General features: G+C 39.0%; 1 protein-coding gene across 1 annotated transcript in view; it reads left to right on the top strand.

Annotated features, from left to right (window-relative positions):
* The window catches only part of LOC149297821 (fibrillin-1-like), a 104636-nt gene extending 93474 nt beyond the window's left edge, over positions 1 to 11162 (top strand). Inside the window, exons 51-65 of the mRNA XM_089488323.1 lie at positions 14 to 79; positions 163 to 279; positions 605 to 724; positions 1071 to 1193; positions 1314 to 1445; positions 1692 to 1814; positions 2352 to 2558; positions 4127 to 4252; positions 4507 to 4629; positions 5333 to 5449; positions 5983 to 6111; positions 7844 to 7963; positions 9232 to 9463; positions 9820 to 9991; positions 10773 to 11162. Coding sequence (XP_089344449.1) covers positions 14 to 79; positions 163 to 279; positions 605 to 724; positions 1071 to 1193; positions 1314 to 1445; positions 1692 to 1814; positions 2352 to 2558; positions 4127 to 4252; positions 4507 to 4629; positions 5333 to 5449; positions 5983 to 6111; positions 7844 to 7963; positions 9232 to 9463; positions 9820 to 9991; positions 10773 to 11162 — 2297 coding nt within the window. The remainder of the gene's footprint in view (positions 1 to 13; positions 80 to 162; positions 280 to 604; positions 725 to 1070; positions 1194 to 1313; positions 1446 to 1691; positions 1815 to 2351; positions 2559 to 4126; positions 4253 to 4506; positions 4630 to 5332; positions 5450 to 5982; positions 6112 to 7843; positions 7964 to 9231; positions 9464 to 9819; positions 9992 to 10772) is intronic.
* The last annotated feature ends 4104 nt before the right edge of the window (positions 11163 to 15266 follow it).

Below are 15266 nucleotides of genomic sequence, written 5' to 3'. Positions count from 1 at the left end.
ATTACAATTGCAGAAGCATTCCGTCAGATCTGTCGATTTGGAAGCGGAGTCATCATCGGACCAGATGATGAACGTATTGGTAAGACTGATGCTATTCTTCAATACTTTAATAATGTTGTTTTTGAACAGAACTTCACTTAACCTTTTCTTTTTTATTTACAGATATGGACGAATGTGTTGACCCAGAAAAATGTAAAAACGGACTGTGTATCAATACAGACGGTTCTTATCGGTGTGAATGTTCCTTTGGCTATGTACTAACAGGAAACGAATGTATAGGTCTGTTCCTTTTTTTTTTGCTGGTTACTGTCACTTAATTGTTGACAGTGAGTGGCACTATTTATAACACTGTCCATTATAGTAAGAGAAATTCTAAAGTTATATTACCAAGATATAGATGAAAAGTGTGGACATCCCACCATTCATACTGCAACTGCAGGTTTTCTCCAAAGTCTATATAGAAACTCAGAAAATATCATCAATATTAAGACAATATCATAAAAATTATTGAGCATATAGCTTACATTTTTTCTGATTTCTTTGATCCATATTAGTTTGGTATATGTACACGAGTGCATGAGTTTTACCATGCTTTATACTACAGATATTGATGAATGCTCAGTTGGAAACCCATGTGGAAATGGAACCTGTAAGAATATTATTGGTGGATTTGAATGTACCTGTGAAGAAGGCTTCGAGCCAGGACCTATGATGTCATGCGAAGGTAAATGGGGTGTTTCTTTTGCAGCACAAAATATTCCAGATTTTACCTGTAACGTATTGCCCTCACTGATTCTTTAGGTCAGAATCCTGATTTCAGTATGTACCTTCAGAATACTTAAAGGGAAATGTACACTAAACGTCACACATTACTAATTGCATGGTCACCCAAGGTACACAGAATCGAACAGGAGGTTTACCTGGTGACATCCAAAGGGGACAAGTAGATGAGTAAATGATTTCATAAATTTTTATTTTTATAAAAAAAATACTGTTGTACACATTTTTTGCATTGTAAGTATTAATTCCTGCATGATATTTTTCTTTTTTAACATATTTTTTTTTAATAGATGTAAATGAGTGTGCTCAGAACCCCCTTCTCTGTGCTTTCCGTTGTGTCAACACCTATGGATCATATGAATGCAAATGCCCATCTGGCTATGTCCTTCGGGAAGACAAAAGAATGTGCAGGGGTGAGTTGCTTGGATTCTCTATATTAATGGCTAACCCTACACTTATTGTAAAAACTTTGGCTTCAATTAAAAATATGAGCCTGATTGTCGTTTAACAGTATGGTGTATTCCGCTTTACAGATCAGGATGAGTGTGAAGATGGTACGCACGACTGTGAATCCAAACAGATGACTTGTAAAAACCTAATCGGGACGTATATGTGCATATGTGGACCAGGATATCAACGTCGATTAGATGGGGAAGGATGTATGGGTAAGCAAATCTGGCCTAGATATTTACCTGAAAGCAAATCTACTAGTTTGATCAATACTAGCAACATCTAAACTTCCCAACATCTTTACATATGATTTTGCATAGATACTTCATTTTTCTTGTACATAAGGACGGACTAGATAATGATAGAAGTATCTGATCGATTAATATTATCCCAAACTTATTTGTGTTTCTCGATATGTATTATTTTATCATTTTACTTGTTTTGCAACATTTTTACATCAGATCTGAATGAATGCCAGAAACCTGGTATATGCGAAAATGGAAGATGTGTGAACACGGTTGGAAGCTATAAATGCGATTGTGCTGAAGGATTTAATGCAAGTGCCACAGAGACAGAATGTGTCGGTAAGTTTTGAGATCTGTAAACATTACACAGCGTTTGGGATCACAATGGTCTGGAGAGAATAAGGTTCCAATGAGATTAAATGATCTGACATTTTCACAAAGTATGTGAATTATAGGTTACTAATAAGCAGAGATATACAATATATATATATATATATATAATTGTTATAAAGGTGAGAGTGCTCAGTTCAGCACCTGAGCAGAAGATCCTATAAGCAGGTGATCATGGGGCTCCAGACAGTGGACAGGATCTCCTTGGTCACTACTTATAGACTACCTTAGACTTCACTGGTTTGAACTGTGTGTTAATAATTGAGACTTCCAGAGACTGAACATATGATATGGTATTAATTTAAACAAACTGTTTAATTTTCAGAGGGTTTATAAAAAAATAAATAAACATAAATTCATACAAGTGTCCACAAGAACATATTTTCTAAAGATAATTTTCATTAGTGGGGACTTCTGATGCCAAAGTATATAGAGGGTTATGGATTACATTTGTTTTAATGTGTGCTTCTTGTATTTCTTTTGTAGACAACAGATTGGGCTATTGTTTCACTGAAGTGTTGCACACCATGTGCCAAATGGGATCTTCAACCAGAAACTCTGTCACTAAGTCTGAGTGTTGCTGTAGCTCTGGCAGAGGCTGGAGTGTCAACTGCGAGATCTGCCCCTTCCCAGGCACAGTGCAGCATAAGAAGCTTTGCCCCCATGGCAAAGGATTCACCACAGGCGGAGAAGGTACTTATTTTATTCTGGGCACGACAAACAAAATTTTGTAGCCAAATGTTGTATTTATAAATACTAGACTTGGGCACCAGGGGGCTCTTCGTGTTCGTCTTCGTGCTCGTCTTCGGGGGGAAAAAAATCTTCGTATTCCGCGAATATTCGCCTGTTCCTGTCTTCTCTTCGGGCGAATATTCGTGGACATTCTTCGTGTTCGGTTTTTCTTTGTTTTCCCTGTTAAGGGGTTAATACGGGGTTAACGCAGCTCTGGCGCCAGGAGTTTAAATGTACGTATGAGCAACTCTATTGGTCGTCAGCAGGGGGCTCGTCTGCCATTGGTTGATGGCAGACGAGCCCCCTGCTGGCGACCAATAGGGTCGCTCGTACAGACTGTTAAACTCCTGGTGCCGTAACTTATCCGGCAGATCCCACTGGTCTCCCTCCCTGTTCAATTAGTTAAATGTCCATACGAGCGACCAATAAAGTCGCTCGTACGGACATTTAACTAATTGAACAGGGAGGGAGACCAGTGGGATGTGCCGGGTAAGTTGCAGCATTGGGGTTTTAAAACCCCAATGCTGCAACTTACCCTGCAGATACCACTGGTCTTTAACTAATTGAACAGGGAGGGAGACCAGTGGCATCTGCAGGGTAAGTTGCAGCATTGGGGTTTTAAAACCTCAATGCTGCAACTTACCTGGCACATCCCACTGGTCTCCCTCCCTGTTCAATTAGTTAGTCTGTGCTGGGTTAAATGTCCGTACGAGCGACCAATAAAGTCGCTCGTACGGACATTTAACTAATTGAACAGAGAGGGAGACCAGTGGGATGTGCCGGGTAAGTTGCAGCATTGGGGTTTTAAAACCCCAATGCTGCAACTTACCCTGCAGATGCCACTGGAAATCCATAGGTTCGCTGTCAGGGGTTAACTTACAAAGACCGTGCGAGTGAGCCTATTGGTCCAATTGGTTGATGCCAGAGGAGGTCCCTGTAGGCGACCAATAGGCTCATTCGCACTGCCCTGTAACCCGTGACGGCGAACCTGCGGATTTCCACTTCCGGGAACTGCCGCGATGCCGCGAAGTGAACGTATGTTGGCCCAGGATTGGATATCAATTAGTGACCAATTTGCTCAGGCTGCTATATCGCGGGGAAATCTAGCAGACTCGTAAGTTAGAAGGGGGGGGGAATGGTAGACGAAGACGAAGACGATCACGAAGATCTTCGTGGTGTGTGTCTTCGTCTTCGCCTACGTTTTACCGCCGCCGTCTTCTCTTCGGCGTGTCTTCGGAACGAACACGAAAACGCACTCTTCGTGTTCGTTTTCATGTTCGCCCGAAGACGAATGCACAAGTCTAATAAATACTGGGGTAGTGGGTAGGGTGGGTGCAGGGTATGGGCAGACTGGTAACGGCAGAGCCAGAATTTAAGGCCAGTATCATTAGGCTTATCTGATTTATGTTTTTATTGTTTGGCTGGAGGATAGGTAATCATTTCAAGATAGCAAAGTCTGTAATAAGGCAAAACTGCAGACGATTCCACAGAACCTTAAACATAAACTGTTTTTCTGTCACTTTGTACAGATATTGATGAATGCCAGGTGCTTCATGGCATATGCCGCAACGGACAATGTGTCAACGAGAGAGGAACTTACAAGTGTCACTGCAACCCAGGCTACACTCAGGATATAACTGGCACCTCTTGCATAGGTAGGTGACGAATATATTGTAAACTTGGTAGACTGTTAAACTTGGTGATAATAGGATTACAATTTATCCCTTGTTAGGGATTTCCTCACACTATATGGCCATATATTGATTAGCCCGCCACTGCGTCAACGTTTTTTTAGTGAGTTCTAATCCTGCATGGAGCCAAAGCCAGTGGTAGTACTGCTTTTTAACTCACCAAGATTTTTCGGCAGTTGTTGGATGTGACGAAAATATTGTTGTTCTTATCATTACAGATCTTGATGAATGCACTCAGTCTCCCAAACCTTGTAACTTTATCTGCAAAAACACAGATGGAAGCTTCCAGTGTTCATGTCCTCGGGGTTACATTCTTCAAGAGGATGGAAGAAGCTGCAAAGGTAATCCGCTGATATTATGTGCATACTAGCATGTGCTAGTGAGGAATAGATTAAAGTTATGAACACACTCTCAAAAAAAAATATGTAGGCAGAAGAGCAAGTAACTTTCTTCAAATATGTGTTTTAAGGTTTTGTTAACTTTCAGATTTGTAAATATTACCTTTTATGCCTTTTACTTGATCGTCTCATGTGAATTGTGTCTAAAAAAAAGTTTGTGTCTAAAAGTTTGTAAAAATACATTTTTGCAAAGAGTGTACCCAGTCTGTCTAAAAGTTGTCTTTGTGGTCATGTTTACTCCATGATAATGTATCAGACCACAAGGATAGAAGCAGAGATTGTGAGAGCCGGTGAGAAGCAAGTTTTGCTGAATTATGTTTTGACATGGAATCTTAGTAATTACCAGCGGTGAATGGTGCCACAGGACCCCCTTAAAACACCCCAGGCTGCTCCGATTTTAATATATTTCTGTGCAATCCATTTTGGTGAACGTATGTTGGCCCAGGATTGGATATCAATTAGTGACCAATTTGCTCAGGCTGCTATATCGCGGGGAAATCTAGCAGACTCGCCCCAATGAAAAGAAAGGTTAATAGGTGTTCCGTATCACCCTCCAGTAGCAACATTTAAGCAGCATGAATGCCACCCCCTGTCACTTCTTGAAATGTTTGGTTTTATAGTATACATATCTATGATTTCTTTTCAGATCTCGATGAATGCGCCACTAAGCAGCACAATTGCCAGTTCATTTGTGTCAACACAATTGGCGGATTTACTTGTAAATGTCCCCCTGGATTCACACAGCATCATACTGCTTGTATTGGTAAGAACTGATTAAACCGGGTACTGCAATTGAAATGTTTTGAACTACCAGCCAATGCCAAAAAAGTGCGTGTCTTTGAACTTGCCAAATCTCTCATTTGTCCTGCTAGTAATTGTGCAGACTTCCACGTAGCCTTACCACTTTCATTTGTTAGCATGGATCACGTTTGTGGAAGTTTAACCCCTTAATGACAAAGCCCGTACATGTACGGGCTCAAAATGCATTTTTTTCAATGGGTTTCAGGACCGCCCATTGTCCTTAAGGGGATACAGGGGAAGTATATAGGGGAATGAAGCAAAGGTATGCCTCGTGCATCAGGAGTGTGAGGATGTCTAAATCCCAATAAAAAAAAACAGACATATGTAACCCAACAAGCAGCTCTCCACTTATACTGGAACCCCCATGATTCTTGACCAGCATTTGTAAAGCATCAGGTGGGCAGTTATTTAATAACAACTGGGGAGCTACCTGTTTGAGAAAATTCCTAAAATAGAACAAAGTGTTTTTTTCACTTTTTTTCCAAATGTTTTTAGACAACAATGAGTGTGCTTCAGACATTAACCTCTGTGGCGCTAAGGGTGTTTGCCAAAATACACCAGGCAGCTACTCCTGCGAGTGCCAACGTGGATTTTCCCTGGATCAGAGTGGAAGTTCATGTGAAGGTACAGATATTAATCTTCCTTATTGTATAATGCAACTAGAAGGAGTAAGAATCATGTTTGTGGTCACTGTGAAATGTTCTGTAGCCACTCCGTTCAGTTGTTCTTGATCCAAATAACAATATTCTTTGGGTGCCTCAGGTTTCAGTGCCAGATGTCTGTTTTATCTATGGATATTGTTATTGAGGTCTTCTTTACCTTGTTCTAAGCAAGAAACACAAATCCCATGTGATTCTAGATGTCAAAATATTCTTGTAAGAGCCGTAAAATTAGTGTCCTATCAGCCTTGCCAACTCGGTGTCCACGAGTTATCTTTTCTGGGGTCCCTAGAAAAACAGCTACAGCTATGTCCATAAATTACTGCTTGGAATAACAGACATTATTGAGTGAGCTTGGCCACATTAGCCAAAGGAAACATATGGGGTACCACCAATAACTCTTCTAGTTCTAGTGATCTGTGTCTGGTATTTACAGACTGAGGACAAAACTAGGTGGCACAAAAGGCCTAAATGTACAGTCTTTTCCATTCATTCTGTATTTACTGGAATTTATAATTCGACCACCAAGCATATTGGTGTGGGTCAGGGCTGGACTGGTCTTTCAGGATACTGGACGTTTAATAGATTTAGAGTGATTAGTTGAGAGTGAGGAAGATTCTGAGAAACGTTAATAATAACATTGGTTTTAGAAACATAAAATGCCAGGCTCATAAAAAGTGAATCTACCCTTTACATGTGTCTAGTAAAAAGAGGATGAAAATCTCTTACCACTAGTAAAGCATTTAGAATAGTAATGCATTCCTTACACCATTCACATGTTACGGGACATGTATGTATTCAGCTGTGTTGTGGGTATGGTGATTTTCACTGGAAAAGCGAGGTGAGAAGTCATGCGGTGATATGAACATTTAGTGTGTATGTGCCTTTTAGATCAGTGTAAGTGATACAGGGATCCAGTACGTATTTAATTCCCATCACAGTGGGGTGAAAATAGGCCCTGGTACTTTAAGCGTAATGGCCAATAAATGGCATGGCTGCCTGCTGTACAAGCAGCAATAAAGGTAAATGGGAGGTGCTAATGCCTTAGTGCCTTAGTGCACGGGGTCTTATCACACATATGATAATTTTACACCAATGTTAAATTAAAGTTGTACCGGTGACTATGTTGAGTATTTATGTCTCTATTGGCCGTTACAAAAACACATGAAATGTATTATTTTTGATTGACCTTGTAGACGAGTCATTAGATGTGAGTATAATCTATTCTGTTAGCACTGTGTTCGAAGGTGCTATGTTGAAAGGCTGTTTACGTGCCAGAGCATTCACTGGTCTTTGTTACAACACAAGCCATGAATCTTGATTACTGAGGGGGTGGAAGGGGATCCTTTATAGTTTTTCCACAGTCTGTGTGGTTTGAAACATTACTGCTTTGTCTAGAGATCTTTCATGTGTCTTTTCAACACAAACAATTTGGAAACCAGTGTTGGATAAAAAAAAGATGAAAAGTATTTCTTTGTTGCCTCCTTGTTCTGCGGTCCTACTTTCTCTGTAGCCTTGTATAATAGAACTTACGTTGCTGTCTATTATATTGGCAAACGGCCAATGCTACTTTCTCTTTCTTGATCACTTTCTTCAACAAAGGTGGTAGGACATATGCTAATAACTAAAATATAACAATATACAATATATACAATATTACCTTTGCTTAGATTTTAATGGAGATGTTTTGTTTATAGATATTGATGAGTGTGACGGTAGCCATCGCTGTCAGCATGGATGCCAGAACATCATTGGAGGGTATAGATGTAGCTGCCCACAGGGCTACCTTCAGCACTACCAGTGGAATCAGTGTGTAGGTGAGTAGACGTTGTGGTGCCACTTATGTTTTTTGGAAAACAGTATGGTAAGATTACACCAGCTCATAGAAACTGATAATATAAATAGAAGAAATATATATATATATATATATATATATTTAAATTAAACAATATGGGGCATGACATGGATGGAATGTAGGTGTAGTGGGGCCGGTGGGCATGACCCAGTGCTACTCCCCGGCCCAAACATTGTAATACAGTAGGCATATAAAGTTTGATATTATTGGAACTCTAATGTCACAGACCATTTCAATAAGACACTAAATATTTATTTATTATTCAAAACAGCATTTGCAGTTTTCATAAGGTTTTCTTCCTTGAATGAACCATGGATTTATTTTTTGCTACAATGTCCACCATTACACAAAGACTGCATGCAGGTATATGACTTCAGCTAGCGGTCCAAACTATGCCTCATTCAGGATTATTTTACAAACTGTCTAGACATTTTTATCCATATGTATTTTTATATTTCTTTCTAAAAACTCATTACTAGTCACACAAGTTTTGTGCAATGCATTTTTATTAAATGTTAACGTTGATTTATGTTCAGGTCTGTTTTTCATTTGGAGTAAAATAAGACCTTTTCATTACGATATTTTAATGCGCTGTATATCTTTTGTGATACAACTACTCTCTGGCAGAAAATAGTGATGATATAAGGAATTTAAACATTAGAACATTTGCTCCATTATATGAAACCCTCAGAGTGAAGGATTATGACATCAATGGTTATATGATCAATGACATTAATTGTTTTTGTCCAAGAACACCCGAGTGCTTGCCAGGCTAAAGGTTTGCCTGAGATGGTTTTGTTTTTTTTGTTTTTTTTTACAGAAGACAGAAAGATTTAGGGGGGAAAAGTTTGTATACATTACTCAGTGAAGTAACTAGGAATGTATCATGAAGCAATTATACATAAACACCAATATTGATGCTAAGTGATAAAAATGATGCATTTAACCGAACTGAACATTGGGTCTATGGGCAGGATCTTAGGGTCGCATATTCTAGAGCTGGCTGACGTAATGATACCTGAGCATCCTACTTGAATATAGGTGGTTTATTTCACCAACTCCTAAAGTATTGTTTCTATAACGGTTGTCATTAGTCATGTGGTTGGCGAGGAAAATGCCCCCTCCCCATTTCCTATTTCTTCCTTCTTCAAAACAGGCCCTCTGAAAATAAACGCAAAGGCTTTGTACTGTCAGTATGCAGGATTAAATTGCAAAGCCGTTTCCTTACAGATGAGAACGAGTGCATGAGCAGCCACACCTGCGGAGGAGCTTCTTGCCATAACACAGTGGGAAGCTTCAAGTGTATCTGTCCGACGGGATTTCACTTTGAACAGTTTGCCGGCTCTTGCCAGGATGTCAATGAATGCAGCTCTTCTCAGGCGCCTTGCAGCTATGGCTGCTCTAACACAGAAGGTGGCTATGTCTGCGGGTGTCCACCTGGATACTTCCGTGTAGGACAAGGGTAAGAGTCACAAGTCCTTTATACATATGTGTTCTGAGGTTCTACATAGCTTATTTGCAGAAACACTGTTTAGTAGGTTAAAAAGATTGACCATATCCTTGAGTATATCCAAATATAATTAACCCTCAGGGTACTGTAAAGCAGTATAGGTTTTTTTTCTGTTTTTTTATTTTTTTATATGTAGTAGTTATTTCTGTGAACATACAGCGCAAGACTTTTTTACACGCACCAATAACTAATATCTTAATTATTTCCAATAAGCCATGTAATCATACATGCATCTTTATATTTTTTATATGGCATTGGTACCCAAGAACCATTAATCACTTTATCATGTTTTTGTGTGCTTTCCTTAGGCACTGCGTGACAGGAGCCGGTTTTGGCAGAGCCCAAGACTTGGCAGTCAGCGGAGAAATAGATGATAATTCTCTTTCTCCTGAAGCCTGCTATGACTGTAAAATCAATGGCTATCCTAAGAGAGGAAGGAAGCGCAGGAGTGCAAATGAGACATCTCCTGATGATGTAGAGGTAACACTTACTCTGAAGCACTTTATTTTTAAAGGTTTCATTTTACGTATTGTAAGTTAAAAATAGCACATGCTTTCATAGTTTGTGAGCAATACATTAGATATACACCAATTAAATCAGCTAAATTGCTAAAGTAGCTTTTATTTTTATCGAGACCATTGAATTGGTTATTTAGATATTTCATGATCCAATGCACTGGGCAGCTGGAACCACGGCATACCTTATTTCACCTTTGTCATACAGCAAAGAAACTTTTCAACCCAGGTTAAGCATAAGCAGAGTGCTTTAACATGTTAAGCAAAGAGCAGAGTAGATCTGAAATGTTTCTCTTGTAATAGTTATTCAAACACGAATTTCAGAAGCGTATTCTGTAGCTATGACAATACAGACCTTAAGCCTATCAGAGACGTATTTGTCACATGACCATAGGTTGCAATTAAGATTCCATTAAGAAAATCAGAATTAGTTGAATCCACATAAATGTTCCCACAAAAAGTAATTTTACATGTTTCATAATTCCATCATAATCTCGCATCCATCATCCGTTATGAAACGGATAAACTTTCTTTTGTGGGCAGCATTTGATTTTTACTTCACTTTAATGTTTTCGGTAGAATACCTTTATATCTTAATACGTTGTGGACTCTTTATGTTTCACCATATTTGAAACTATACCAGATTGTGCAGTTTTGCTCATATTATTAGGATCTTGGTACCTAATGAATTACAAAGGTTAATTCAGTAATCTTTGTTACTGAAATGGGTCTTTTATCTTTTTCAGGAGGAATTTCAAATGGAAGCCCCTATTAGTCTGGCAAGCTGGGATGTTGAAAAAACAGCAATCCTTTCGTTCAACATATCTCACCTGAACAGCAGGGATCGCATTCTGGAGCTCACCCCTGCCCTCACAACACTTACAAATCACAACAGATACTTAATAGACTCTGGAAATGAAGATGGCTTGTTTCGGATCAACCAAAAGGAAGGAATAAGTTACCTTCACCTGACCAAGAAGAAACCAGTGGCTGGTGTCTACTCTCTACAGATCAGCAGTGTGCCCCTCTATAAGGAGAAAGAGCTTAACCATCTTGAAGACAAACATGACAGAGACTACCTTATTGGCGAACTGGGTGACATTCTTAAAATGAAAATTAAAATCCTACTTCATTAATTCCTCAACCAAAGACCAACTAAATAAAACCAAAACATTAATAGGTAGACACAACCCACCCACCCCCCCTCACTGATTTCCCGTAGAATAGGTACAAAAGCCTCATAAATATTTTCTATGGATTTAAACAAAGCACTTTCTTCTCATGACATATGCAAGGTACAGGATCAATATCCTAGCTCAATACAACCACTTTCTCAGGCTTCTTACATATTATGTAACTGAGCTACCTTGACATGCTCGATATGCCGAAATTAAACTTGGAACTTTTGACCATTGATGCTGAGACACCCAATCATTTCAGCAGAGGTACATGCATTTAATCTCTCCGTGGACTTATATCGGCTTTACTTACTCTGTTACCTACAACTTCACTACAACCTTTACCATAACTTTTTTTGGTGCTAGTAACGTTTAAAAGAGATTTTTTTTAACAAATGCACTGTATTATTAACACACAATAGAAGCCAACCATTACTCCAAAAAACTTTAATTTACAAAAAAAAAAAAAGAAAAGCAACCAAAGTTAGCTTGTTTATCTCAGTTATCAATTGTTATATGTCATGTATATGACATGTGTGTATACTGTATCCATACATTTATTTATCTATCCTTGAAGCCTTTGTAAACTAGATGAAAACTCTTAATGTGGAGGGTTTTTGATGGTGCTTATAAATACCAACTACTTGTTAAATGTATACACATACCTAGTGGTGCAATTTCTGTTACTAGGTTAAATGCACTGAGGTCAGTTGACCATGCAGGATTCTCAGATGAAAATCAGTGCCATACTACAATATGACATACATTGCACATGAAACGTACCCAGAGGCATCTGAACGAAGGGCTCTGTGTTATACATGTCACATATCAAACCAGTGTTTGTAGTCTTTAATATTTCATTCCATATGGTTTCAACAACCCAGAAAAGTAGTTCGGTGTCACCTTGCTTATTTTATTGTACAACAAATTATTACTGTATATGTAGTTTAAACATTGATGGATATTGAAAAATGAAGACAATATGCTTTCTTATAATGTCCTGTGGTACTCAATTTTTGCATAATTACTAAACAAGTAAAAAAACAAAAAACTGTCTTTCATAAGTGTGCAGAAAACCCATTAAATTTACAAAATAAATCAACAGCCAATTCACTGCTGTGACTATTAAAACGTGAATGTCTTATGGAAATTACTTAGTTTGGATTAAACGCACAATGTAAACCTAGGGCTGCCGACAAGTAGGCCTGAAAGTGTGGTGGGAGCTGCAACTCCCATAATGCTGATCTATAGTATTGCAGGCTGGTTGTTGTGGGAGCATGTAGCTCCAATCTGTGTTTGTCTACATATTCATAACTCAATATTATTTGACCAAGAGGGTGGTTGTTTTGCAGTATTTACACATATACAATATTCCCAATGATTTCTATAGGGTGCTATATATGTAATAAAATTTTATACAGCATACATCTCTCCATGGCTTAATGAGGTGCTAGGGTATGTTTTCCCTGCTTTTTACACAAGGAAACGTTTTCATCGTATAATGAGTTACTGTTTGGGATATGAACCTTTAAACTGTATCTACCAACCGAACAGCACACTGTAATAATTTCAAACTTTATCTAAGAATGGTATTCACACCACAGTAAGTCAAACAATTTAATGTGTATTGTGAGTTTCTTTCCTGAAGGGAGATATGTAGCCACAGTCCCTATCCTCCTTCCCTTTAAAATGATGGTTTGCAGTCTACTGGGGCAGGATTATTTCACACACTGGCATAACTAAAGGTAGTATAGCTGGGAATAAGTCCCAAAGGAATTTTAAGGCTCTGCCCCGAGCCCACATGGTACCCCTGTTCCATACATGCCATGTGTCCAGTTTCAAGCCATTCATAATTTTCAGGCACTGACCCAAATTTCAGCAAGTGGGGACCATGGGTCAGTTGGGAAGATCAGAGGATCTCCCCAAGCCACCCATTCAGCTGTAAAACAAATTATAGTCTGTGTTTTTGCAGCGTAGACCTCATTCACAGCACCCATGTGCCCACTTGGCAATGTATTCAAGCAGTGTCTGCTTCAATACATTGCAGAGTAGCTGGGCGTTTCGGTAGGTTGATGGTCCTACCCATAGCCCCTACTCTATATGTCCTCCTTCTTAATAAAATAACCACTTTGGCACCTGTGCTGTTACTGTGTTTGCAATCTATTTCTTTTCTTTGCCCTTTTACTGGCAGGACTGTAATAGTAAAAATGGTACAGCTGACTGGTCCATTCCATTGGTTGCTATGTTGTTAAGCCCATTTTTCAAACTTTACACCATAAATATTCTTTATAAAAATTCATGCTTCTCTCATGGCCAGCAATTGGAGCATACCGGCATTATTGTGAATACAATAATGAAACTTCAAAGCTAGTGTTAGCTGACAATTATGTAAAACATACATTTATTGTACATTATTTCAACTATTTAGCTGAAAATGTTTCAAAGGTAAAGTATGTATGCTGATAGAATAAGTCCAATGGTGAATGACTTAAATAAATTAAAAGAATGGTCAAGAGTTTGGCAACTGTGTTTCAGATTGATAAATGTAAACTAATGCACTTCGGACATCTAAGCAGGCAATGCAAAGAAGCAGCAGATAAAGCAAGCAGTGTGCTGGGTTGTATAGCTCTGGGTTTTAGTAGCAGAAAGAAGGAAGTGGTTACTTTACCCTGGTCAGACTTCACCTAGAGTATTGTGTACAATTCTGCAGAACCCTGCGGGGTATTCACATCCTGGAGAGTGTTCAATTATAGCTATAATTTATGTTTAAGACAAAAGCAAGAACCAGAAATAATAGGCAGACTCAGGGCGGGCCACGGTCATTCATTAGAAGCGCGGCCGCGGCTCGCGGTCACTTGATGGGAAGCAGGCAGCCCCGCAGACAGCAGCCGCAAGCCGCGGTCATTCAGTAAGCATGGCTCGCGGTCACTATGGGGAGGAGTGGGAGCGAGTCAACCACTATAAGTGGGTGTGGGGAAAGGGGAGGGGCTTGTGGGGGTGGAGCCAGGGGGGGCGGCAAAATTATGTTTTGCCTAGGGTGGCAAAACTCCTTGCACCAGCCCTGGGCAGACTAGATGGGATGAATGGTTCCTATCTGACATCAACTTCTAAGCAAAAATATTTTCTACGCATCATACATTTAGTGGTGAAATACAAGGGAAATAACAGTTCCATATAAAAAAAATAAATCCTGATTTAAAAAGTACTTTGAGCTCCAAAATAGTGAACACAAAATAATGAAATATTTGATAAGATTGTGCTTTCAATGACCACTTAATGACTACTGATGGCAAAGACATAATACGGTTTTTTGGGGGTTTTTTTTACCAGAAACACATAATGTATGTACTACAGCAATTATCAATGTAGTTCCACTGTTTTGACCTCATTTTACCCTAAGTGGAACATGATTTTTCAAATATATCAAGATATATAACAATGTGTTCCTTGACAGACAAAATGGGAGTAAATGCCCCAGAGTTAAAGGAAGAATGTTTAAATGAACATTCTAGTCCCTAAAATTGCACTTTTGCTTTTTAATACATGTTGGAGTCAATTTTGTTTCTACTGAAACCAGGAAACATTAATATGTAATTCTTGCAGATACTCGGTACCATTCATGCAGCAGCCCTTCGTATATGCACTAGCAAAACAATGGAACCTTAATTCCCATTATCTGGAAGGGGATTTTTTACCAAGCATATGCAAGAAGTATACAGAGGTATGCTCTCAGATTTGAGAGGCAATTGGGGGAAGGGGTTAAATGAGACTGATTTTCCTAACAGCAGCAACTAAAGAATGTCTGCCCCCATCTGTTAAATGGAAACGAGTCAGTGCAAATTGTACTCAAATATGTGTTTAAAATCAAAGTAGGTCTGGAGTGCTCCACTGAGTAACATTGGCAAGTACATTTTACAAATACATATACTGAGTTTGCATCCAAGGTGTTTGGGGTTCATACAAATTAAACACAAAACAGCACCCACCTTGCTTTGGATTCCAAAATGCAAGCCTCCTCTTGGACTTTAGGTTGTAGTCATCAGTGCTCCCGTAAGTCAATAG

The sequence above is a fragment of the Sceloporus occidentalis genome, unplaced genomic scaffold (assembly GCF_023333645.1).
Source record: "Sceloporus occidentalis isolate IW3139 unplaced genomic scaffold, rSceOcc1.0.p SCAF_37, whole genome shotgun sequence".
NCBI lineage: Eukaryota > Metazoa > Chordata > Lepidosauria > Squamata > Phrynosomatidae > Sceloporus > Sceloporus occidentalis.
Note: the sequence above shows the minus strand (reverse complement) of the source record. Positions and strands in the feature narration are given on the sequence as shown.